Genomic DNA, 26,902 nt, shown 5'->3' on the forward strand with positions numbered 1-26,902 from the left:
GGTAACTTTGTGGCTGTTCATACACATCGTATTTTCTTTTGGCTGGGATTACTGTCTGACTTCAGCTAGTGACAGCAACAATAAAAGTCAGTCGTAACTTTTAGGAAGCAAGTTCAGTTAGATCTTTGATGAATTTTTGTGTCTTATGAATCAGGATTAGCATTCCCTGTATTGGGGAGGGGATTAGACAGAGGGATTAAAAGGACATCTTTACCCCACTGGACTCTGTGGAATAGCCCCTGAGGATATGGCTAAGAAAGAGTTCAACAGGAATGCCAAATTTCTGCTGAATAGGTTAAAAGGGTGAGGAAGCCTCTTCGGCAGCCATCCAAGCGCAGAAGACCTGCATAACATTTCTGCTCAATAGGGCCCTAAAGACAAAAAACAAAACAAAACAAAACAAAAAAAACCATAGGAACCTTGAAAAGCTTTTCTGATTGCGTGGCTTCTTATCAATGCCTCAGATCTCCAGAGACACTTAAACATTTTTTTTTCCAGTGCAGTTAGGTATCCTTTGACATGTGCTAGTGGAATGGATGATATATTCTTACAAGAGAAGAAGTCAAATTAGGTTGTTATATATATATAAAAAAATAGGTCTTGGTTGTTCTGTAAACAAAGTCCATTTCTTTATATCAATTAAGAGTGAAAATTACCCAAGATCCTATTTAAAAAACAAAACCAAACCCTTGATCCAGTTTATAATGTTTGGTGTTTCCATGTATACATTAAAGCCATTAATTACTTTATGTCACCCTAAAATTGAAAGGAGCAGACTTAACTTGTGTGTTATGTTTGACTTTTAATATTGATGTTTCTGGGCCCTCTTCTAGTATTTAGTGCATGCATGTGGATCTTGGTTTTGTCCATAAAACTTTATCCGACTTCTAGTGCCATATGGAAGAATTTTCACAATTATAGTAATGGGGAAGCAGGAAATAAAAGTCTTACCTCCACAAGAGGATGCCAGTGAGCAATGGGTTTCCGAGGGTATGAGAGCATTTCGTTCCAGTGGTCGCGACCCAGACTTTCTGCATCGTTGCCTACTTGACATACTCCGATGACCTCATTGTGACCTACACTGTGAAAATGTTCCATAATATTTTTTGTCTTAAATTTTTACCTTTAGAAACATACCACTTACACACTTCATTACAAACATTAATCAAATTTTCTTAGAATGATTTCTTGCCTGAAAAATGTAATGAATTATAAAATACTTGAGTTTGCTCTTTGCATTTCCTACTAATCAGAAGAATTTAGTATAGCATACACTGTATGGCTGTGTGCATTTGTTTCTTATTTTTGCATAAAGAACAGAAAGAGTTCTTTGCCTGTGTTCTGTAATTAGTTGCAAATACAAGTAAACTCAGTTTTAGAAATGGAGGCATGTGTCTAGGAAGTTAGCTTAATTGAGCACAAACAGAACATCAGTGTATGGACTGTTTGATTATATGTTTAGTTATTTCAGTTCTGGTAAGCATATATGCAGCTTAGTTATGTCAGTAATGGATGCAAATCTGTATTTAAAAATTTAGAAAGGAAATTCTGCCTGATAATGCAAGACATTTTAGTCTTCTGCCAAAGTTAACATGACATGAATTTCCCAATTACTTGTAAAAAATGATAACTTAGTTTCTGGATGCAAATCTACTGTGCAAGATTTTATAAGCCAATAGATGATGTTATTTTACAGCTACAGGTATCTCACCGGTCATAATCCATAACAGCTATCGACAAGTTAATTTGGTCAATATTTTCTGGAGGGACGTCAAAGACTATGGCTTCATTGTAAACGGGATTAAGGGTATTCCTCTTGGTGGAAGTTTTTCGTTTCTTTAGTCGCCTTCCTTCACACATTAAAGAAACCTTCACGTAGGGATCTGTGTGAATCATAAGAACAATGTTGGTTTTCTGATGTTGTTTTTAAGCAAACATACATGGAAAGTGAAGGGAGAAGCCTTCTTGTAAGCCCATACCTGCTTGCAGAATTATTCACCTGGACCTGACTGGAATTTGAGCTTCTTTACTACCATGGAATGCCCAGGAGGCAGCAGAGCCTTGAAAGCTTTACCTGGTTGACTGCTTATAATGAACAATTTAGGATCAAGAAGCTCCTTGTTGTGTACCAACTTTTCAAAGAGTATTAAAATATCCACTGAACCGTGTTATACATGACTGTTTTATACAACAGCCTGTGTATCAGCCTATTTATAACAGCCTAATTACTTGTACGAATTTGTAGGACAGACAGAAGATGACAACATTTTACACAGTGGGATTTACTGATGTGTGGTTAAATATAATTCAAAGTGTAACAATTAGTGGCTTGTATTTCTCAAGAGAATTATGATTAGGTTTATACTCCTGAATGTAGTAAAAAAAGCTATTTCTTTGTAGCTCCTTTCTGGGAGATCTACAACTCCCTGCTAGTATTTAAAAATCATCTGTGAACTCTTATTTACATAAGTTTCTTGCTTTCACCATCAAATTTTGAAAGGGTTGCTGAAAGGAGTGTGGGATGATCCCTGTTCTGTCCATACGCCAACAACAGCAGAATTGGCTCAGTGGCTCTTGGACATGGTCAAAGAGGGTCGGTGTGTCTCTGTGCCACAGCCCCGACAAATAGTCTGCTGGACAAATTCTCACTACTATGAATGAAGTTGGGCCAACTCGTGCTGTTCTGAATCACAGTGACTTTAGAAATAATAATCTTGCTGTATTTTTAAAAGTAGATTGTTTTAAACTGTTGGTTGCAACAGAACAAACTAAAATATATGATTTACTTATCAGAAATTCCTGTACTTGAGTAACTCAAGAGCTTGCAGTGTGAGAACCCTCTTCTCAAAAATCAGTCTAGTAATTGACATTGCCGAGTTCTGTGACACAGGAAGGAAATGGGACAGGAAATCCACACTGGGCATTAAATTCATTCCTACCTGATGCTCCTGTGATATCCATTGCCTTTAAATTTCTTGCCTTTATTATTGTAATAGTTAGTCTACCAGCTGTTGGAAGGTAGCAGAGTGAAAACATCAGGTCACCAAGATCCACATTATCCTGTTTCAAGGAAAGAGAGACAATGTGAAGCAATAACAGCAATTTTCCCTGCCCATAACAGGAGCTAAATTATACCTTTAGGGATCTACAGTTATACAAGCAAAAGCTGAATTATCCTTCTGAAACATACCTGAAAAAATAGATAACCACCTGCATACAAGAGTCAAGTCACTACACTTGTTGCTACATCACCAAAGTTCTCAAGTGTAAATATGGTTATAGCTCCTAGCACTCAGTCCCTGGAGATGAAACATATTCCAGTGATGAGGTACACTGGAATACCTTTGTTTTATTTTATGTTTTGTAGTGATTTGCATTATCATTCACAAGTTGCAACAGATCTCTGTGCCTTCCCTTCTGGTCTGCAGAAGGATAACCATAGAGAAGTTCACAGAAAGCACATGGATTGGGCAGGGGAATGTTTTATGCAGCTCTCAGGCTGGCATAAACTGAGGTGTGATGGCTGTGCAGTCACTATGGTACTGGGGCAGTCTGTACTGGAAGCAGAGTAAGGACATTCTTTCCTGTGCCTTGCACAGACAAGCTCCTTCAGGTCACCTTATCCATCTGCTTCACTGACAGAATGATTTGCAACCCTTTCTTGTGTCAATGGCATCAGGGTTTCAGAAAGATAGTAGAAAATGAGCAAAACCTGTTTGCAGTTACAAAGCATCTGTCTTTTTTCTTTTTTTTTTAAGGAAATCCAGCTGTTTTATAAAAAAATATAGTGAATAAAGGATTGTAGTAAAAGATATCTGAGATTTAATTTGTATTTTTTTTTGTCTGAGCTGTGAACTGGTAGCTTTGTAGACTCATCTCCTGTAGCCTAATATTTCATTCTTAAATGAAAAAAGTTATCCTGTCCAGCAAATTCAAAGCCACATTCTAAGTTTTATAGGACAGGCAGATACAACTGTTGAGTAGTGTGTATCTTGCCCACTTAGCTTTGTGCAACAGCTTCTCTCCTTTCCCAGGTTGGCTTCTTCTGCATTAGTCACCAAAAAATGAAAGGTGACGAATGACATAGAAGGTGAGTGAAAACGCCCTGAAACAGCAGCTAACAGCTGTTTGCCTCTGAGCCAGCTGCTGTATAGAGCAATGAGCAGCCTGAGCAGCCACTTCACGTAGCTTCACGAGTTGGCCAGGGAGACATGCAGGACAGAAAGAATTGATTTCACAGAGCTGTAGAAAAATGTTATGTTGGAAGGGATTTCTAGAGGTCACTTGATCCAACCCCTTGCTCAAGAGAGGCATTTCTGCTTTATTTCTTCTTAGCTTACGCAAGGGGGAAAAAAATAATGTACATTCATTCAGAAAAAAGGTCCTTTCCTTGTGCTGTTATTGGAGAGGGCTGCTGTTGAAGAAGGAAAAAGCTGATATTATGGGCCCTTTGTCAGTAAAAACTAGCGTTTAACCCTGACTTGACTTCATCACTATCACCTTTTTCATTCTAAAGATCAGTGTTTCACGGTAGCTGTAAAGCTATTAAAGGTTGTGACAATAACAAGATAGCTGATATGACTCACCCTGTTTAGTGTCTCTTGATGGTTCATACTTGGAAGCAAACCTGCTGCAACAAACTGTGTCACTGACTCACTTGGACTGTGGGAAGATCCAAGTGCTATTTGAGAGGGTGATGCTGTAAGAAGTCCTACAGGCTAAACAGATGTCAGCACATCCAGGAGAAATTCCTGTTGTCTAACACCTGCACTTAGCATTATAGGAGGAATAATTGATGTCTGCAACTTTCCCCGTGGTCAGCCAAATTGGGGAACAGGAAGCAAAGATTTCACTTGTTCTTCCCATTGCGAGGAAGAAAATCTGTTTTAACTGTGCATCTTGGTATTCTTAGATATTGTCAATCATGTCAAAGTCATTCTGTATTCAACCCCCGTGCTCCACCTGGTGACCAGGTAATTAATTATGTGAGTACTGTGGGTACTTTATTGTTACTACCAAATACAGGAGTTTTCATTCCAGACTTGATCATCCTGAGTGAACATTTTAAAACATTTTATCAGTTCTTATAAAAAAATTAATAAGTAAATGAATTACTATACAATTGTTTTAGTTACAAATTCCAAGAAACATTTTATCTCTCTGCATAAATGAACTTCTTAGGAAAGAAGAAATCACATATGTTGGATGCAGTATTAGGAATTATGACATAATATACTTATTCACAAATTTTGCCTTATGTTTGAAAAGTAATCTTCACTTACACTGTGATGTAATTTTATCAAATGCTACAATGATAAAAATACTTTGTTAATGCTTTTCTAAAAATTGCACGAAGGATCACACAGAAAAACATTGTTAAACTGGGAACGGAGTTCCAATTTCTTCAGTCTTTTCCAGTTCTAGAAGTTGAAGGTGTTGCAGCAATAGATCACAGATGATTGTGAGATTCAGTCTGTTTGTAAGCCAGTGCTAGTAGTAATCTCACCACGGCAGTCTGAGAATGTAATTGAAGGAAAACTTGCTGGCAGAAGCAGGAAAGACATACTTTTTTGGCATGCAAATCCTCCCCTTAGTCTGAAAAAGAAAGTCTGTCTTCTCTCACTTTCATTTTGATTTGTAGGGAATTAACTAATACTCTATAGTACTGGTTACTTGTAAATGTTTTTTTAATTTTGGAAAGACAGATTTTCTAACAGACTGAGCTTTTCCCAGTGCCCTGGCTGCTCCACCCTGCTTATCTCTGAAAGGGCAACATTTTTAACTGTTTCAAACATTGTATATTTTGCTGTTGGAGCTTCATGGTTCAATTTAATGAGGGAATGCTCTTCAGAGAGTGCCGTAATCTGTGACAGCACCACAGAATGTGTATGTGTGTGTTCATCTGTCTGGGTAACTGCAGTGACTGGAGATCAGTGGTATGACCCTGACATCCAACAAACACAGCTCCTGACTACAAATTCACTTTCTTAACAGAACCAAGGTCTCAGTAACAGAGCACAGAGAGGATTATTGCACACCTGCATTAGTTTAAAATCACTGAGCCATATGGCTTAAGCCACGGATTGTCACGAAAGGTGTACTGTACTATCAAGAAATAGCTTTAAGGAACAGAATTAATAGGCATGGAAGGCAGGATCTTCTGCAAGGATTACGCTTCTCTTTGAATCGACTGCTTATGTGTTACTATATATGCTTGACAAAATGTGACGATATAAATATTACACTGCCGGAGACGTTTTTTAAATTCCTGTTCAGGAATAGATTTAATAATATTGCAGGTTATCAAGTCATGCATTTTGTACAATCCAAATTTATGTCTAACTTTATTTAGTGGGGAAATAATAGCATACTGTGCAAGTTGCAGTGCAACCAAGATAGCCCTAACATAATCAGACCAAAAGGCTGGTTAACATTTGAAAGATAATTAAATTACAATAATAATGTATTTATAGGAGTATAACCTACGTAATTTTTATTTTGGTCCTATTCAGCAGGAAAGGTATTTTAAGAACTGATCAAATATGCTGTGATAAACACACCTAAGGTCCAAGCTCCTCTCCCATTGTCCTCAAAAACTGTCCATGATTGAAAAAGAAAGCACTGCCTCCATTTTTAATCTATAACCTGCTGATTGCTGTATTCTAAAAAAGGCAGAACAAGATTGGTGTCCGCTTTGCTTTTCCAGTGCCCCAGGCTTCAGCTTCAGGCTTGGGGTGATGAGTGACAGCGTTGATGTTGTCAGCTGTGCCTCACAGTGGGCCACACAACCTCTGCGGTGGCTGTTGCTGATAATCCTGCCTGGATTTCGCTCCGAGGACACGTTCTGTTAACGTAATCCTTTATTCAACAGGACAAGAGCATGAAGTTTCTTCCTTAAAAAACTGCCCAGTGTTACGTGGGAGAGTTAGGTGTATGCAGTACCGGGTGAGCAGTCAGCTGGAGGGTTCAAATCAGAGGTGTAAATAACAACGTTCACCTGAAAACTGTGTTTTCACAAAGGGAATGAATCCCTCACTAGAACTTCAAGATTAAAAAAGACCCTTTCATTGCTGTTAGAAGCATGGAAATATGACCTCCCTCACATTATGCTTCCTCCTTGTTATGTTTCTGCTGGAAATATTTGATATTTCATAAAAATAATATTATTTTAATAATTTTCAGTGTCTTCTACTGAAAGGTTTATTGTTCTGCCTTTCCCAGAAAATATTTCTGGTTTGCTCCCTCTAAAACCAACAAGGTGATAATATATCTTTTTAAAATGCTGAATTCCAGCAGTAGTGTTAATAGCTTGTTAGTCTACAGTCACACAGTATTTATAGATTTTAAAATTATTAATTTTGTTAGAGATTAGCCTGCAGGATAATTCACTTCCTAGCACTGTGTCAACAGCTCCATGCTGGTGCTTAGGTGAGTATAACTCAGCATATTAAACAGGGATATGTGTAATTTTAAGAGGACTGCGATGATGGGCCATTAAGTGGCTTCACATTTGATTCCTCAGAGGTTGCATTAAGAAGCACAGGTTGGATCAAACCTTCTCAGTGAAACCTGGAAGTTACCTCGTAGTTAGAGAGTTTCTGACAAATGGGAATGACATTTGGGCTGATATTTCTCTGGTGGATGGGTTATCCCTTCTCATACATACATTTGGGCGCAGAGAATGGCTATGTAAAATCATGCAGAACAGTAAGGGATGGAAGGAAACAACATGAATTACAGGTTACAACTTCTGCTTTTGCCTTCAGTCTAGAAAAAGCTATGTTGTCCTTGAGTTAGGCCATCATAAGTTTTGTGCCCATTTCTTTGGAAATTTGTGTTTTGTATTTCTGGAGCAGACAAGCTGTGAGAGGCCTGCTATGAAGCAGTGCCTGTGCCACTCTAATTAAAGCATATGTCTCAATTACGCCAGGTTCCTCGGCTCCCCATCTATAAAAAGACAGACATTAGTTTTTTACTTTTCTGGTAGGTTGCAAAAAATACTCCAATTATGGATTGTGAGGTGCTCAGATGTATTTTTATGCATCTCATCAATTTACCATTAATGGGAGCACTTACAGGCAGTGAGATGCCCTTGCTTATTTCTTTTAAAGTTACTGACTGTTGAAAGAGGTTTTCAAGGCACAAATGATTACACAGATTTTATAAATTCTTATTGCCGTGTCAGAGCTGTACAGCTCAGGCAATGGTAACTTTGCACACTACCTGCTTTAACAGTTATACATGTCTCCGCAAAGGTCTCTGGAAAAGGGAAAAACAGCAGAGGTTTCATGAAATGAGATGATGTCATTTGAGCTTCTGAAGCACAGAAAGGATCAATTACCAGAATTTAATTAAATTATCCTCCTTTCCCCCCCCTCCTAGCTGAGGAAGATTAGTTGTATTTTAAACAACAACAACAACAAATCTTCCTAGTTATTTCATAATGTTTACTGGAATTAATGGAATTACGCTTATATAATGCAAGACAAATTTTGCTGTACATAATTCTGATATTTCATAAGGTGGGGTTTTGAATTTTGCAGGTATTTATTTTAGATGAGGTTCACTTTGCTAAGATGAGGATAATTTAAGTCAACTAGGTATATGTATTAAGTCTAAATGAATTAAATATACTTCAAGAAGTGCTATCTGCTTTTTGGGATATACATTTCTAAATTGTTCATCTGTGTTGAGAAAAAGTCTGGATTCAGGTTTCACAGAATCAAAGAATGGTTGGGGTTGGAAGGGACCTCTGGAGATCATCCAGTCCAACCCACCTGCTAAAGCAGGTTCACCAGAGCAGATCACACAGGAATGTGTCCAGGTGGGTTTTGAATGTCTCCAGAGAAGGAGACTCCACAACCTCTCTGGGCAGCCTGTTCCAGGGCTCTGGCACCCTCAAAGTAAAGAAGTTTCTCCTCATGTTTAGATCGAATCTTTTATGCTTCAGTCTGTGCCTGTTGCTCCTCATCCTATTGTTGGGCACCACTGAAAAGAGTCTGGTCCATTCTCTTGACATCTACACTTGAGATATTTACAAGCATTGATGAGATCCCCTCTCAGCTTCTCTCCTCCAGGCTGAACAGACCTAGGTCTCTCAGTCTCTCCCAATAAGAAATGTGCTCCAGATCCTCATCATCGTTGTAGCTCGCTGTTGGACTCCCTCCAGTAATTCCTTGTCCTTCTTAAACTGGGGAGCACAGAGCTAGATGCAGTACTCCAGATGTGGCCTCACCATGGCAGAGTTGAGGGAGAGGAGAACCTCCCTTGACCTGCTGGTCACACTCTTCTTAATGTACCCCAGGATACCATTGGCCTTCTTGGACACAAGGGCACATTGTTGACTCATGGTCAACCCGTTGCCAACCAGAACTCCCAGGTCGTTCTCTGCAGTGCTGCTTTCCAGCAGGTCCACCCCTAACCTGTACTTGTCCCTGGGGTTATTCCTCCCCAGCTGCAGGACCCTACACTTGCCTTGAATTTGAGTGAGCTAAGACATTAATTCAGTTCAGGTACATGTCCAAGACAGAAATATTACGCAAATACCATACTAAACAAATTTTAGACTCTAATGAGTTTGAGAATGATTGTAAATCTAAAATATCTAACATTATGAACTCATGAAGTTAGCTCTACATTTTTGATTATTTAGTCATAGAATTATTTTGAGTTATACATATAAGAAATGCATATTCAGAAAAACTCTTTAGAAATATTTGATTTTAATTGAATTTGCACATGACTAGAAGAGTGCCAGTTGCTTTCTCATTACACATTTTAAGATGGATATAGAGGATGTGACTGGAAAATTCTATTTTTATGACATCTTAAATCAAAGAAATGAACTCCAGTAAAATAGGCATTTATTAATGCCTCAATCAAACTGTTTCTATAGAGATATGATTAAGTAAAGTTTGTGGAAAATGAATGGTCTATCTTTTACAGTTATTATTTCAATACATCAATGTCAGGCTATATTTCATTTTTTAAGTTAATTGCAGATTGTATTAATTTCTCAGTATGATTCCATTTTTTTTTTTTGCACTTGTCTATTTCTTTTATTCTTGGTTTTCTTGAAAGCAAATAAGTAAAGAAGCTTCTAGAGCTATGTATGCAAAAATGAGTCTGATTTCATTTCCCAGAAAAGAACATTAAAAATCAATTCTGAAGCTTGGTTTCACTACAGCAAAGGAATATAAGAAAGCTGAAGTGTTTGCATGCCATTCACTCTGGATTTTATATTGCTTTGGGTACACAATATAATTTTCATGTCATGTCCCAGACTGGCTAACACCTTCTATGCCTATACAACAGTACAAAGTATATATATAGAAGCTAGCCTGATGGGATGCACAAAAAGGCAGGATAAGAAAGGGCACCTTTGAATCTCTCCATGGGCTTGTCAGTGGCACAGCATTTGCTCCTTAGCACACATCGATAAAAATGAGAGATTCTTGCATAACTAATACAGGGAAAAGTATCACCAGCTAAAGAATTTAAGTGAAAAAGCCTTACAAGGGGGAAAGAAAGCACTTAGGTCAGACAGAAGGTGTTTCGCGTTTTAATTAAAAAAAATAAAAATCCTCTGACAACTAAGTTCAATGTTGTTGCTTAACTAAATAGGTAGCTTGATTTGTCCTCCATTAGGATTTATATTAGGAATGCCAAGATGATACCAGCTCAGAGTTTCTACTGAATTTTCTCTGTGGTATTCTGGAGCACATTGTAGCCAGACAGACGTCTTGCCCGACAGACCAAATGTGAACACCACAACTGTGTGCTGTACTTCACAGGGACTGAAAGAAGTCAAAATCTTTCCTGCAGACCGGGTCGTAGAGAGCTGCTACGATTATCAGCTCAGGGAGAGTATGCTCTTATTTTAACTTACTCATAGTTTTGTCTAGCATCTTGGCAATTTCTATATAAAGACGATATCAAAAATAAAGCAGACAGCATATCCTTCATCTCTGCTTCAGAGCCTGGAGATCTTTTGATGTACTTTTTTTCTTTTCTCTCCTTTTTTCCATCATCCTTGTGTCACGAGTACTTTTCTTTAAGGCACATCCCTGCAACCCACACAAGGAGGATCCTTCAGACACAACTTTGTGTTGTGCCACTCAGTCAAGGGTAGCTGGACTCAAAGGATAAGCCTTTCACTTTCATAGATTTCAGAAAGAATCCATGTCTTTGGGAAGAACATGCACATAACTTACCCTTGCCACAATGCCCTTCATAAGTGAAGGGTAGAGGCCTTTTCCTGTAGGCAGTCTATGTACTTCTCTCTCTAAAGACCTAACATCTCCATTTGTCATCATTTATATCCTTTAAATAGGCAGACAGTGATTAACTGAAACTGCTTTTCCAATCGGTTAGTTTCATACTGTCCTCAGTTATCTGAATGCATTTACAGAATACATTTGGTCTTACTGAGTCATTTAAGACTTTATAGACAAATTATTCTGTAATAACATCCTAACTTTAAAAACGCCTCCGTTCAGTGAACTTCATACACATACTTATTTTTCAAATATGCTTAAATCTTATAGATTTTACTGTCTTTGAATCCTCTACATAGATTTTCAGTTCCAAACAACTCAAGTGTTTTGCTGAATGTGGGCATAAGAGTGAATCTAATAAATTATCCTGTAGCTATTGAGATAATGTCTTAATTTGTTCCAAACTAAATTGATGAACTAAGGAGACAGTCTGAATTGAGCTAATGAAAATTAGTAGAAACATGATTGGAAAAGCTGGAGTACTTGTCTTGTTTATATGTATGTGGCTGTGTCAGAAATTGATTTCACAGGAAAACCAGAAATGAGGAACTCTGAAAATGAAACTTCTGTAGGAAGTCAATGTAAGTAATTTTTAACTTCATTGTCAGTTATTAAGAGGAAGAAAGAGTGTATACACAGTTGTTTCTGAAGGCTTGCTAGATGGCATTGGTGATCAGAGCAAGAAGTAGTTAATTGAAGCTCAAATTTCTCCTTACAAGTTAACCCATTCCTCTGAAAACGATTCTGTATTCTTGAATTGCTTCTGTTTTATGAAACTCTTCTATGGCTTCTTGCTTTCTATAAATGAAAAAGTTCAATACAGATTTAATAATACAAAAAAATCTTAATAATACAAGAAACTCTTATTTTCCAGGCATTGCAGGCTGCTTTTTATAATTTTGATTGTACTGAGAAGCAGGAGATGTGTGTGTATGAGTGTGGAGGATGGGAAAAGCTTCAGAGCTAGAGAAGATAATTGCATCTTCAGGATCTAATGCTTAAGAGTCAAAATATCATAACCTCTAAGATATGAGTTTATAATTGAGGTGCTGTGGACAGATTTACTACTCCTTTTCTTCCAGTATATCCCACTTCAGTGTATCCCACCTTGTTACTGTTTACAGGTTGCCACCTTTGGTACTGTGCTTCAAAAGTCTTTTGAAAAGGAAGTCTCTTGAGGGTGGGTTTGATTTCACAATGCTAAAGCTTTAATGAGAGTGCTCCAGCACAGAGCTGGCTCAGACCTTTCTTTCTGCAGAGGAAACAGTGGTGCTTTGGAAATGTTGACAAGCTCAGGAACAGCAATGAAATGTAAATTGCACTATATAGGAATAGATGTTTGAAGGGCAACTGTTTACTCGAAAGGAAATGTAGAGAAGAGCTTCAGCTGGGAAACATAACAGCTTTGATGTTAGGTGAAGATGGTAAAAATGGAAGGACAAGTAGGTCAGGCAGACAAGGGATGCCTTAAAGAGGGAAGGTTCACAAAACAATCTAGCAGTGTAAAAGTGCGGACCTAAGCTTTTAATGAACGTCCAATGAACTGCCATGCCAAACCAAATATTTTTTCAACAAACTGTAATCCATTTGGAGTAGACCTCAGTTTATTCAGAAATACTGAGATTGACAAAACAAAACCAGAGGTTAATGGCATTGTAGAGTGCAGTATCTTAGAATACAACCTAACCTGGGTAGGCTAACCTTGCTGACTTAAAAGAAAACTCTTGATGACCATCATGCAGATGGAAAGAGATGAGAAAATAAACCCTCATGGTTTCAAGGCTAAATGTTGGCTTATTGTAAGAAGAACAGGCTAAATTACGTGTTAAGAGTTCACTATCTCTAGGCAAACATGAGCTTGAAGAAAATGAAGCAGCAAATCCATTCTAACGCATATTATTTCTACAGTGAATTATTTTTCAGTTACCTCTTGCTTCCATTCTGTCATAAGTAGAAAGTAATGTTTAATTATCTCAATATCCCACTAATAATGAAAACTTCAAATACATCCAAGAAAAATTGCAAGGGAGGAAGCTGGTTTTAAAAATAAGTTAACTAATCAAAATATTTTAATCCAAAATGCCTTGCCTGTTAATACTTTTTTTTTCATAGTGTGTTAAAATGAAAATGTCAATTTAAACTAAATCTGTATGCAAATTAGTGGCTTGGCCTTTCACTCTGCCTTGAGCTACAATGCGGCTGCATTTGCACTTAACAGCTCCACTAAAATATCAAACGATGCTCTCTCTTCTAACCCCACTCAGTTATCTGTTGGTGCACAGGGACTGGAAGCAATCAGTATATCAGGGTCCCCAGTGCAACCCCCCCACCCTGCCCATGGCCCAGGACCCCACTCCAGCCCAGCCCAGGGCTGGTGGTCCCTGCCCCAGTGACACTGTGGGTTGATGGTCTCAGATATTAAAGGTTTCGGTCCCACCACCAGTTTTTCACCTTTCCTTAGCACTGAATGTCATTCTCAGTGCAGGAATTTTGTGCTGTGTAAAGCAGCCGTCTTTAATCTCCTGTATTCTGAGCACATCATTCTGCAAAGGAGAGAAACGAAGTATCTGGGTAGAGCAGGAAAAAGATGGAGGGTGTCACAGTATCAGGAAAAAGGAAAAAAATATATTCTTTTCAGTCTGTGTAAGCGCCTATAGTGTTTTGTGGACATATTCATTATACCTACAATAGGTGCTCTGTACTGACTTCCTTGCTACTCAGGCTTAGCACAGGTTGTATACAAAATGGATAATAAAGAAAGGTCATTTTTGTCAATCTGAACCTACTTTCAGTCTAAGTAAAAGTTTGTTCTACAATTTTGCTTTTGAAGAAGCTGATATGAAAAAGAGAATGGTTCAAATAACTTGGTGTGCTTGAAAAATAGAAAGCTCATGTCAAACTCTATGTTGCAGCAGCATGTCTTTCTTGCCATTCCAGAGCTTTGTTCTGAGATATGCTTCATTTTTTCTTTGAAATCAGATATCTCTTGTCGGATTTTGCCATCTGCTTTGTAGCTCCATGCCACGTCCAATTTTGGCAGAGAAGGCACGGTGGGCTGCTAAACGTGTATCTGGGTATGTGTCCTGCTCAGGACTCTGGTGTAATGAATGCAGAAGCTGGAGAGGCGTGTGTGCATTCTTCATTGTAAACAGGCAGTGAAGAAGCACTTTGCCCCTAGGTTTTGATGACTTGGATATAATGGATTCCTTACACAGACAACTAAAACAACTGCTAGTGAACAGTGCGTTGCCATGAATCCAAACTCTGTCAAATAACTTTAAAATTCTTGCGATATCTGGAAATCAAATCCAATTTCAGTGAAATCCCTGGTGTACCCTTTATCTCTCTCTCTATCTCTTTCTGATCCTTTTTGGCTTCTCATCCCTCTAAAAAGTAATAAAAGAATTATTACCTCTGTTAATAAGGTATACCTAAGGCAAACTTCTCAAAAGCACTGTTTTCTATGTGTAGCTCCTTTTAAGTTCAGTGCCCATTTAGCAAGTGGGGATAGAAGCATGGTTTTATGAATCTATTTCTCTTATTTTTTTTTCCCATATGTGTTATGCAGAGACTTTTTCATATTGATTTAAAGTTATTTTTTCTTTCAAATGGGTACCTTTCCTGGGTTTTCTTGTGATTTTAAAGCCAAGGATCGAGTATCTTTCTGTTGAAGTTTCTCTATGTATTTTGTTTCTCTAGGGACAATTCTGTCGTGTAGTGTCTTGCACCCCTTCAGGTCAAGAATCACTGAGAATACTTCAAGTTTTTTTCTGGTAGAAAGTAGCTTTTTTCTAGAGCTCCCTGATGCTGAAATCCTGTTACCTTTGAAATGGACCTGGTTACTATTAAGTGGTGTAAAGAAATACAAAAAGTTGTCTTGTGATCTGTCACCTGTATAAACCATAACACTGGTGTCCTGCCAGACTCAAATGCACCATCCATAGAAAGTATCAATATAAGGGAATGGTGAAAAGGGATCATTATGGCTTCAAAACATGTCTGAGAGCATTCCACGTAACCTTCCATTAAATTGAAAGCACATCTAAATTTCACAACATGCATTTTACTAGTAACACTTCTCTGTAAAATTACCCACTTTAACAATAGTAAAGCAATTTCAATAGAAGTTTCATTTACTTCTTAGTAATTTATTTAAAGGGGTCATATAGGAAAGAAAATCACTGCCAATTTCAAAGCAAAGCAGACAACCTAAAGAGACTACTTCACTGCTGGCAATATTCTGCTAATGGATTGGGTGAAAAGGTGAGCAGTTGTACTGCTTTGATTGTCCTTGCACAGCAATTCCATTTTAATTGCAAGTTAAATGGAAGACTAATATAATCATGGACACTAAGGTTAAACCTACAAAACACATTTATTAAATACGTCAAAATAGACAAAACCCCTATATCTTCAACACTGTAAAACTGTCTCATTTTTACTTTAGAATATCTCTGGTTTTTGAATACAAAAGGAATTAAAATTATAGAAGGAGGAAGGAAGAATGAGAATGGCAATAAAATTAATGATAGCAAGGCAGCGTCAATCCAGAGATGTGAAAAAGAGGCCTGTTTTCATCCTTCATTTCTCAAAGCATGCTACAAAGAAAACTTCACATGTGAATGAGGAGAGAAGTTGGGGTTTGAGGGGTTCTTTTTTTGAGGTGCAGGGGAACACAGGAGAGAAGGGAGGCTCTTCGGTGTCCTCCCAGAGATGCTGCTAATAATTTCCTAGCAGACTGCTATGTAAAATTTGCTGACCGCATAACACACGGATACACTGTCGGTATAGAACCCTCTCAGGGGTATGTAAGCCTCCCTGACCGACCTCCTGGATCAGTGCTGTGGAATCTGTGGTGATCTAGCCACAACGGGTTACTTTTGCTGCTTCTCTTCGGCAGTGACAGGAACATTTCAGTGTTTCGCAGTATCATAGCTGCTGATGCTGCCCAAAATCTTTTGGAAATCCAGCTACGCTCTTATCTTTGCAGACATTTCTGGACTATTGCCATTAGGACACTTAGGCTACATGGATATGGTGAAAGGAGAACTTGTGCTGTTGCTGTGTATCATTCACCTACCTTGCAAACAAATAGAATATTTTAATCTTCAAGCTGTTAAGCAGTTTAGCAATCCAGTACTACATCTACTTTGAAGCTGTACAGAGAAAACAGCTTTACAATTAAACTAAAGACTGCGGAAGCTGAAGGAAGGACAAGGAAGAAGACAGAAACGCACTTCAGAAAATGGATTCTCTGAAATGAAGCGTATCATCCAGGTGTCCACAGCGTGAGCAGGAGATGTGATTGTGTAGAGTGTGATAACAGTTTTTCTGGCATACTTGTTCTCTGTCAGATATGCTTATGCCTCCCTATTTTATATAGCTGGGTACTGCGGGCGACTTTAGGACCACTTTAGTGAGCATGTTTTCTCTTAAAGAATGCACAGAGGGTAATGTAAGATGTAAGATAAAGAAAGCCCTAAATACAGAAGTGATTTAGTGCTTTAAGTCCAAAAATGTCAGTCAACAGAACTTCTTAGAAGACTTTGCTTCTAACTTGAAATGTACCCAGTCAGGAAAAGGATTTTTTCTGTGGCTTGTTCTACCCTTTTCCTGATGGCATCATGTGTATTTGTGTGAGGTGAGTCTGGGTGAGCTGTCCAGACTTTTACTTGGTTATATTTATATTCGGAATAACTAGTGTTACCATGTACATACTACCCTATGGGTAGGGAAAAAAGTTGTATTTTTAGAAAGTCTGTGAGTGACTTAGTAATCAGTACTTCACAGTCATTTAGGTGCCTTCTCAATTTTGGAGTTAGTTGTTTATAATTTAAATAATCTGATAGTTTTGAAATGAAAGAGAAGTTGTGAGCTGACTTGTCCTAAACGATGAGTTCACTTTAGAACTTTGTTACTTCAAGAATGATCAAGGATTTTGAGTACTCAATTTGATACCTTAAAAGGGCCTGACTTCAATTTTTTTGAAGTATGATTTTGAAAGAATTTAATGTAGTTATCTCTGACCATACTGACTCATAACTTTTGGAGCAAGACTGTCTGAAAAGAAGATAATATCCTTTTGTGTGTGTGTGTGTGTGTGCTGCTTTAGCACTGAAAGGTTTCCTGAGATAAGTTATTTTTGAGAAGAATAAGAGTGGCTGGATGGGTGTGAAAAGAGTGAGCATCTACTGCTGTATCTATTGGTTTGTTTTTAAAAAAATCTATATTTTCATGAAAAAAATATTGTGGTTATAGATAGCGTGAAACATTTTTTATATGTTGTTTTATAATAAAAGCTTTGTGTTGAATGAAGTTTTTCTCATGGCTTTCCCAAGAATGCTGAAATTCTATATACTCAGTAAAGTGAAGAATTTGGAAAAGGAGCTGGCAAATGAGAAACACTGCTGAGCTACTGAAAGGAATGAGTCAGGGTCCTCAATGCAGAAACCTCGAGGAAAAATAGTCTAGTCTGTTTTCATTCTATTAGGACTGCTGCAGCCAGGCAAAAATTGAAGATGTGGATGTAGAACATGGGTCATTTCTGATGGTGACATTTCTGTTTGCTTTCTCCAGGACCAAATTTTATAACTCATTAATATTTTAGCCATCAAATTTTGGGAGAGGGGGAGAAGATTTAAATCTTTGCTGAGCAGGTCATTGTCATGTATTTATTTTGCAGAGAGGAATAAAAGGATAGTAATTTGCTTGTTCTGCTGTTCTATTGAATTTTTTGTTGTATACCTCAGGTGATTTATTTACATTATTCCATGTGGCTTTTTGTACTGTTTACAAGATACTACCTCCAAACTATAGTAGAAGGATATGCATGAAATCTGAACCGCAGTGGAATTCATGACCTGACTTTACAGTAGAGTCAAGATCTCATCTTGAGTACTCCGCATTTCTACCTGCATAAAATGTTGTGGTCCCAATAGAGTGAAGTTTATTGTTAGATTAGCATTTACTGTAAGAGTCTGTGCTCAGTGAAGTACACACATTGAAAGGTTTTCATTATTTTAAAGAGATTTCTTTCTTCCTGATGATCATAAATAACTCTCTAGGGGGCTTGACACCAAAGTCTGCTGTTTTCTTCCTATTTTTTCTGTACACACTTTTGTTTCCCTTTACTGCACACTTACTGATTTTATTGTTGGGGTTGTTCTGAAGAGTTATTATAATGTAGATCAGATGGTTGATTAAACCACATCTGGCTTTTAAAAATATTTATAAAACCCCAGCATGCTTTTAAAAAGAAAACATGTAAAGAGTGCAATGAATTCTGAAAGAAAACATACGGAATACAGTGTGGGAATTGTTCTTCTGCTCTTCTGTGTTAACTTTCACAGTGTTTGGGTAGCAATTTCTATATGAATGGAAAATATTAGATATTCCATCATATAGCTGATCTCCTAATAATTTTTTCTTTTAAAGTAATTTTACTGCAGGAAATGGAAGAGGAAATGTTATGTAGGAGGAGCAGTGGATTTCAGCCACTGGTACTGTGGTTGCCTGACCAGCAAGGTTATATTTTCTGCTGTTGTGCTAAACTGCTACTCTTTAGATGCCAGACTTGGACCAAGAATCTGAGTGGGGAATTTTATCCCAATAGTTCATGTCATCAACTGTGAAAGCCTCCAGCTGTCAGTTGTTTTCTGCTTCTCTGCCCATCACTACCAAGATGCCATCACTAGTTGGAAATCTTCTTCCAGATGGTGTATGTAGCTTTAATTTTGAGTTTGTCTGATGAAAGGAGTAGCAAATGATTAAGCACTCACTAAGGTAAGCTGTAGCTTGTTACTAGTTTTCTTGAGTAAATAGAGCAAGGTGTTTAATCAAGCAAAGAAGCGCCAGAAACATGTTGTTATACCAATCTCAAATGTCATGATAGCACAGACGTTGCTAATGCCATCTTGTCATTTGAGCCTGTTGTCTCACCAAAGTAAATGGTGTGAAATACTCATTCTAATTCTCTGCTAGGGAGCCATGGGAAGGCTCAGACACTGCAAATGACTGTACGCCTCATTGACCTGTGTGAATACTTCCAGTGATGAAAGTGGGACTAACTACAGAAGTTAATATATCTGTAATTCTAGAATTTGAGTGTGCATTGTAAATTGCCCTTCAGTTTTGTGAGGACCAGTACTGAATTTGGAGCTTTGCATGTGTTTGTCACTTAATCCTCCCCAGGCAAGCACAAAGTGATGTTGCAGTGGCCTGTTTGATTTTTCAGGGAACGCTCTCCTTTTTACCTTGTTCCTGATACACATGTATCTTTCCAAATGTTTAGAGAAATGTATATGCGCATGAGTTAAAATGAAGATCTCTGCTGTAAGAAGATAGTCAACTTGGGACTAATAGTCAGTTTTGCCATTGTTTCTTTAGCTCCATTCTCAGAAAAACAGCTCAATTGCTATGAAAGAAAGATGCCTCTCTCTTCCTCTCCTCTTGGATAGTTTGGCTGCCAAGTAATCTATTTTTATGAAGTGAAAGAATGGAAGAGTGTAGCTATGTATCTTTCCGCAATAATCTGAGCAAGGTTCTCTACAGAGACTCAGAAGGGCAGGGGACTGAAGAGAGAAAAGCTGTCATGTACATCTCTGAGCCCCCCCAGGGACAATTAGGGCCTCTACAATTTCTGGTATTATACTTGTCGACCATATAACCAAATCTTAGAAAACCGTATTGTGTGCCTTTTAACGTTTCTGCTCTCATTTATGTCAGTTGAGTTGTTTCATCTTTTATTTCTTTCAAATTGCATGATCAGCTGCTAAAAGTCTCCTAGATTTTTAGGAGAAAAGCTAGAAAAGCTATACATACATATATAGGACATATTGTTTCCCCAATATGTTCTTCTCCACCAGGCAGCTCAAACCTCAACTGCAACTTCTAATGTTCCCGCAACAAAGACAGTGGGGAAGTCTGAACAGAGCCCTTGTGTGATTCATTAGCAAACAGTATAGCCTTAATTTTGGCAAGCTCCATAATTTAGCCTGTAAGCATAAAAAAAAACATGCCTCCAAAGCACTACAGTTATGGTCCAGTAATTCCTTCCTGGACAGATGATGTTTTACCCTCTGTAACAGGAATCCCAGAAGGTTAAAGTGTGAGCCAGGTCACATCCTCTAACAAGAGTTTGAAAGGGGACAGACAAATCTTCTGGTGAGAAGAAGAGCGGCACTTTCTTTTCTACCTATTTGCCTGAGATACAAGCGAACTAGAAAAGATGAAGCAGATATGTGGGGCTGTGTTAGGATGCCAGCCTGTCAGGTATGATCTGTAGGAGCTGCTTCCCAAGCAGCTGGGCTACCCCTGCACAGAAATCCAGTGTGTCTTGGGAAGCGTTCGGAGCACAGTTACAGTTAATCCCTAAGTAAATAGTACACAATAACAAAAAAGTCCACTTGCTACTTAAATATAATACCATGGGAAAATAACACGAGAACTGGGTAAACAGACACAGAGGAGAACTGTAAAACTCTGAAATACCCTGGTTGGTGCAGACAGATGCCTGGCGGCTGTGATATCTTGTGGGGATTAAAGACTAAAAATGGCTTGAGGCTTTTTCACATAAGCACAGTATGTTCAGAGGGAAGAATGCTTTCAAGTTGGGCTCCAAATATTGAAAATTAATTTAAAGAGTAGGATTTTTCAGAAATTTTGAGGAATCCATAAGCTACTGAAACACTTTCTGTGACCTCTGATGGAAAAAAAAAACACACTAACCATTCCCAAAACTATTCAATAATTAAATGTGTGTTTGAAGCAATTTCTTTCCCTGGCTGGATAAATACATGTTGAAATTGAAAGTTACATAACTCTGTAGAAAAAAAGGCTATGGCACAGTCTAATCTCGAATTGTGTGCAGAATGGTTACAGCCCAGATCACTGTAATACAGCTATTTTAGCCTTAATGCTGTACGAGTGCTCTTCGCTCATCTTGAAGAATTGCTGCCTATGAATTGTAAAATACTAGAGCAATTTTTTTGTGTGTTTGCAGCTCCCACTAACAATTTTGTGTGGTATAATTGAAGGACAGGCTTGGCTGACTGGGATCACATTTTGGCTTTGCTTTATGTGCAGCGTGTTGTTACTGTCAGCTGTTTCACTGAAGGATATCTCTGAAAGCCTTGTTTAGAGAGAGATTTCTGGAAAAAAGAATTGCCAGAGGATTGTGAGAAGAAAGGAGAAGGGGGATGTGTAGAACAGGGATAGTTGCAGACTCTTTCACGCATCTAGGAAAACAGGAATTTAGGATTGGGTCTAAACTTTTTTAGCATGCAACTGATGTGTGGAGGAAACTGTTCTTCATACACTATTGCTGTTCTGGGGCTGTGGCACCAGGGGAACATGTATGATACAAAGACAAAAGAGAGAGCTCAAGAATAGGCAGCATTGATGAGCAGGGGAAGAACCAGTGTGGAAACCAGGTTTTTACTTTCATAAGGAATTTTGAGTTATGTCAATTTTGAAGCAGAATATCCCTCACTGGACTCGAAACATTTTGCTTTGATTTTAAAAAAGGTTGTTTTGTTCCTATTTCAACTTTCAAATTATTTGACAATATTGCAAAAGAAGGGCATTCCAAATGAGAAATCAAAACATCTTACTCTGAAATTGTAGTCTTCTGAAAATACTGACTTAAAAATTCTTTTTCTTTTAAATTCTTTAACTGAAATGGTCCCATTTCTGCTACGTGTTTTGTTTGTTTCTTTGTTTCTTTGTTTGTTTTTCCCCATGCTCTAGTTTTGAGTTTGTTTCTTTTGTTTGTTTGTTGATATGTATGTATGTATGTATGTTTTTTTAGAGAAACATTCAGACTGAAAAAGTTCACTTGGAAACTGATGGCTGTAATCCCAGGTTCTGTAAACTTAAAATGGTACATACTCATACACACAATTACCTGAATTATCATTTTCTTAAGCTAGTCCCCAAACCCCAATAAATGTTAGCCGAGGCTTCAGTGATATGACAAGATTCATCCTGTTTCTGAATATGCTTGGGAGCTACAAGGCTGTTACAGGTAATCACTCACACTGAACAGTCACCATTATTTTTACAGCCAAGCTCAGAGCGCTTGTACCACTGACTCGGGACCAGTTTAGCTGCATCTCAAACCATTTCTTTTCAAGGCATTTGATATTTTTTTTACCTCAGACCCTTCCCCAGTTTTACTGAATATTGTTCTCACAGTTACCCAGTTGCTTCAAACAGAATTAGGCATCTGCTGTCTTTACGTTTTCTGAAAACATGTCAATATTTTATCTCTACCCTATATAATTGTATATAACTGCATCCAGCCTTTGTTTAGCCATGCTGAGTGCTGTTTCCTAATCATTTAAACAGATGTCATTTCTGACAAATCTTCTCCTACAAAGTAATTAGCAAAATTATTAAATTAAAAAAAAAAAACAAACCACAAAACGACAAAAGGAAAAGTCCAGTTTTGAAAATGAACCCATTTAAAAATGTGGTTATCAAAAAATGTAAAAACTGTAGGAAAAACACCGGCTGCAGCCATTCTCCACTGTATGATGACTGTTGTGCTGATGCTGAAGGCTAATTCATTACTTTTTCATCCTTACTGTGGTGATCCTTAGAAATATGAAAGATTAAAGATCTATGACTTTTCAGCATCTTTTGGCTATGAAATGATTCATTACTCTCAGACTTTCATTTTTTTCTGTACATTTGATTGAGTAAAAATAGTCAGAGAAAATCATGAAACAAAGAGTGACCTTTGTGAGCTAAGAGAAGATGAATATCCTCTGATCTGTCTCTTGAAGGCAATTCACATTTCTGTATTTTTCTGAGTACTATTGTGTTTGTTGTTTATTGTTTTTATGGGCCTTTTTTTTGTTTTTTAAATATAACTAAAGTGAGGTGAATTCTACCTCTTGCATTTACTGCCTTCATTTGTCTAGCCATGAAATAATTGTTGTTGATCCTTTTGGCATGTCTTAACGTGGGCAAGAGAGATAGGTCTGCAATCTATCTTTTCTAGAGAGACTTGCATCTACAAGTCAATTAAATGGGTATATGTCCACATCAACAACTGATTGCCTCCCTGATGCCAAAGCTTACTCGTTTTAAAGAAAGGGAACATGAGGTTAATACTCTATGTGTTTTCTATTATTACTAAAAAAATCAACTAGTGTTTCCCATTTAGTGCTACATTCCTCAAGAGTAGATACAGCACTTAACATCGATTGTTTGGATTTGAATTCATACGTAGAGCCTGAGATTTGGGTTGTTTCTTTTCCTTCTCAAACTTTTGACTCAAAAATTTTTCTCGACCATTATAAACATTTTAAATGCTTTTCTGAGATCTTGCTCGATGTCGTTGCTTTTCTAAACCAAGCAGCTTGCCAGAACAGGAATTTTAGCAATACTAGCTAAAACATCTTGACAAGCTAAACGTTTTTCAAAATGGGAGTAGGTGGACTTAGTTGACTGACTGCCAGCTACAGTATCTGTACGCTGTCGAAGAAGATAAGCGTTGCAACACAGACTGGATGAAGGCTGGTGCCAAGGATCTGCAGATTCTGGACCCAGTCTCATTCCTGCTGTTAAGCAGTGTGGTGTCTTAAGCGAGTCAGATCCTTTTTGTCCACCTCTGTTCCACTGTCCACGAATCAGGGTCAGTGTTCATCTGCTTCTTTCAAAGAAGTTAATTTTCCTCAAGTTTTGAGGATGTAAGCCCTGCACCTGTGCATGTGCATTTGGCACATGTTAAATTGCTCACAGCCTCTTAGCAGGAATGGTCCTGAGCAATGCAACCTTTGAGGAAGTTTTTTATCAGTTTGAAGATGGAATAGTTTTGAACTGCAAAAAAGTCTGGTATATTTGGTCAGATTTCAAAGTTTTACACTTTCATTATGCTTTTGTTTAGTCTCTTTCTGTCTCTCTTCCACACACACTCTGGTTGGCATTAACAACTCTGAAACAGGGAACCTGAAACTTCCTTCTGGTGATGTAACGATTCTAGTTGCATCTCAGTTATACAACATACATGCCCAGAAATACAAATTCTCAAATCTTTAGTTTTTGGGCAAACCTGAGAACAACATCAGTGAACAATTAGCATTTCTAGAATGCAGAACTTCAAATACTTATAACCATCTTACTTTTAAACTCTCTCTTTGTCAAAACACTATTATGTACACTAACATGCAACTTAATTTTTTTTTTTTTAAATATAGTTTTGTTCACTGCTTCTGTGCAAAAGGATTGAAGCATTATTTGACACTGTTGTATTCTTGACCACTACATATGCTCTAAAAGAGCTTGAAGATTCTTAAGAACAGATGCAATCAATTTCTTAGCTTTGCAACTTTTAGCATATGCTGGCTCTTTCTGGATGGCTAAGTAAACAACTTGATATACAGCTTGTGTTTCTTTACTGCTTTGAACTGTCCATAACTATATTTGGGATTTTTGGTGAACCATACACATTCTCTAAAGTCTGTGACAGGTTACTTCTCAAATTCTCTAAGTATTACCCAGGGTTTTCTCACTGTAATCCTTTCTTTCTTTCTTTCTTTCAGAAATATTTGCTTCTATATTTTCACTCTACTTTTGTACCCTCATATATTGTTTTTTAACGTTGGGGGCTGGATGCTACACTCTTCAATGCTCAGCTAGAAAGAAAAGCAGAAGGACCTCAAAATAGGCATATTAAAAACAAAGCAACATTTTGAATCCTTTCTAGTACTATGGTTTGAATTCGACCAACTGCTTTCACCTTCATCAGAGTTTCAATTTACTTCACACCTTCACAGGAGGTGGGTACAGCAAAGAGCCTCAAAGGAAGCCCAAGATAAGGATAAATGGTAGCAGTCAATATGGTAGCTATGACGTATAGAATATTAGGTGCACAACCACTGCAAATCTTATTGTAAGTATCCCTTGAGAACAGAATGTTACACAAAGATTCACCAAAACAGGTTAGTCTGGCATGTTCAGCCTCAGGGAGAGATGAGATAAAGGTGCCAATGGGGTGTTATGAATGAGATTTTTTTTTTTCAAGTGTATATATAAAGTTTAGACATTCAGAAAAGAAAAATTCATTGTACCATGCCTAGTTCTTGAGTGTAACTATATTTGACAACTGATAAGATAGCATCAGTGTCAAAAGCTGTATATACTATAAGACCCAAGTCACAAATTTGCCTCCTAAAATGAGTCGTCATTTTGGAAAATGCTGGCCCAGCTATGAATGGAAATTTACATTGTTCTTTCTTACTCCGGTTATCTCCCTGATCTAAGTGGAGGCCACTTTTAAATATTCCCCTTGTCTAGAAAGATAACCCACTTAGCAAGCGACAAAGGCCAAGTGTTTTGAGAATCCAAACAGGCAGGATGAACCAGAGCTGCATTTCCAGTTCACAGAAATCCTCCTCTGTGCCTGGTGATGGTTAACGTGCAATTCCTGAGAAAAGGTTTTCCTTTCTGAGTGCACAGCTAGTTATGCAAGTGGATACCTGGCATCCTCTGAAAAAGAAATGTCTTCTTTACCTGAAATGGGCTGACGGATTCTTGTCCTTCATAGTTGTTTATTTCATTTTGTGATAGAGCCATGTATTTTTGCCTGATCACATTTGAGTTTGCAGATCGCAACCAAGGAAATATTAACAACTATTCTCTCTTCAAAACATGCCATCAGTTTATGAACATTACAAAAACAAACAAAAAAAACCCCACCCCAAACCCTGACTATGTTTTAGAGGCTACTAAACAAAACATACCCACTACTGAAACCCAGCCTGAAAATAAAGAGCATGTATTTTTCTTGATGAGCCAGAAACCAGAGTAATCTGCCTGGTAGATATACACTTATCTAGTTCATTTCATGTTCATCTGAAGTTGATCCACTTAATTATTTCTTCCATTAAATAGTCCACTGCTGCTTTTTTCTGGTTGGAAAAAGTGTCAGCATTACAGGAGAGATTTTATGCTCAGAGGGCATGGGATTAGAAGAATAATCATTTTGATATTGGAGATTTGTGTCTGGAGGTGGATTGCTTTTGAGCATGTAGAAAATTTTTATGCTGACAGGCATCTGTGTTATGAAATAATTTCAAATTCTGGGATGGCAGCAGATGTTATAGTCCAAAGATTCAAAACTCTTGGTTTTGGATAAAAAAAATCTGCCAGTGGTATTAGAAAACAGAAGAAAGCACGTGGCATAATAGTTCAATTTAATGGCATTGTTTGCAGTAAAGCTGACGTTCCAGGCATAATCTGCAGTTCTCACTTGAAATAGGGCATTTTACTGGGCAGAGAAGGATTTGATACATTCTTTTATATTACCGTGTCAAATTGGATTAGAATATAAGAAAATGGAGATTTAAAGGCCTTTGGGACTGCTGGTTATGCATTGTAATAAAATGCACAAGGAATTAAAATGAATTTACTCTTCAGAAGTATGAGAAACTTGTCATTTGTAGTTGTGTAGACCTTCTCTTTTTCTGTTATAGTACGTTACCTTGGTTTATCCCTCTGGTGCTGCACTCCTTCTTCATCTACACTGAGTGAATTTCCTTGTGTAAATTAGCCCAGCATTTGAGTGTTTTGGAATTATCATTATTTCAAACAACAAGACATTCAAAGATAAAATGATTGAA

The 26,902-nt window shown here is 37.7% G+C and overlaps 1 protein-coding gene across 1 annotated transcript in view; it reads right to left on the reverse strand.

Annotated features, from left to right (window-relative positions):
• Nucleotides 1-263: 263 nt before the first annotated feature.
• The window catches only part of SYT9 (synaptotagmin 9), a gene marked incomplete at its 3' end in the record, with an annotated part of 66,093 nt that continues 39,454 nt past the window's right edge, over nucleotides 264-26,902 (reverse strand). The window contains exons 4-7 of the mRNA XM_080345856.1: nucleotides 2,940-3,060; nucleotides 1,712-1,883; nucleotides 952-1,081; nucleotides 264-371 (exon numbers count right to left, since the gene is read on the reverse strand). Of these exons, the coding sequence (XP_080201982.1) occupies nucleotides 264-371; nucleotides 952-1,081; nucleotides 1,712-1,883; nucleotides 2,940-3,060 (531 nt within the window). The remainder of the gene's footprint in view (nucleotides 372-951; nucleotides 1,082-1,711; nucleotides 1,884-2,939; nucleotides 3,061-26,902) is intronic.

The sequence above is a fragment of the Nesoenas mayeri genome (genome assembly GCF_963082525.1).
Source record: "Nesoenas mayeri genome assembly, chromosome: 5".
In the NCBI taxonomy this organism is placed as follows: Eukaryota; Metazoa; Chordata; class Aves; order Columbiformes; family Columbidae; genus Nesoenas; species Nesoenas mayeri.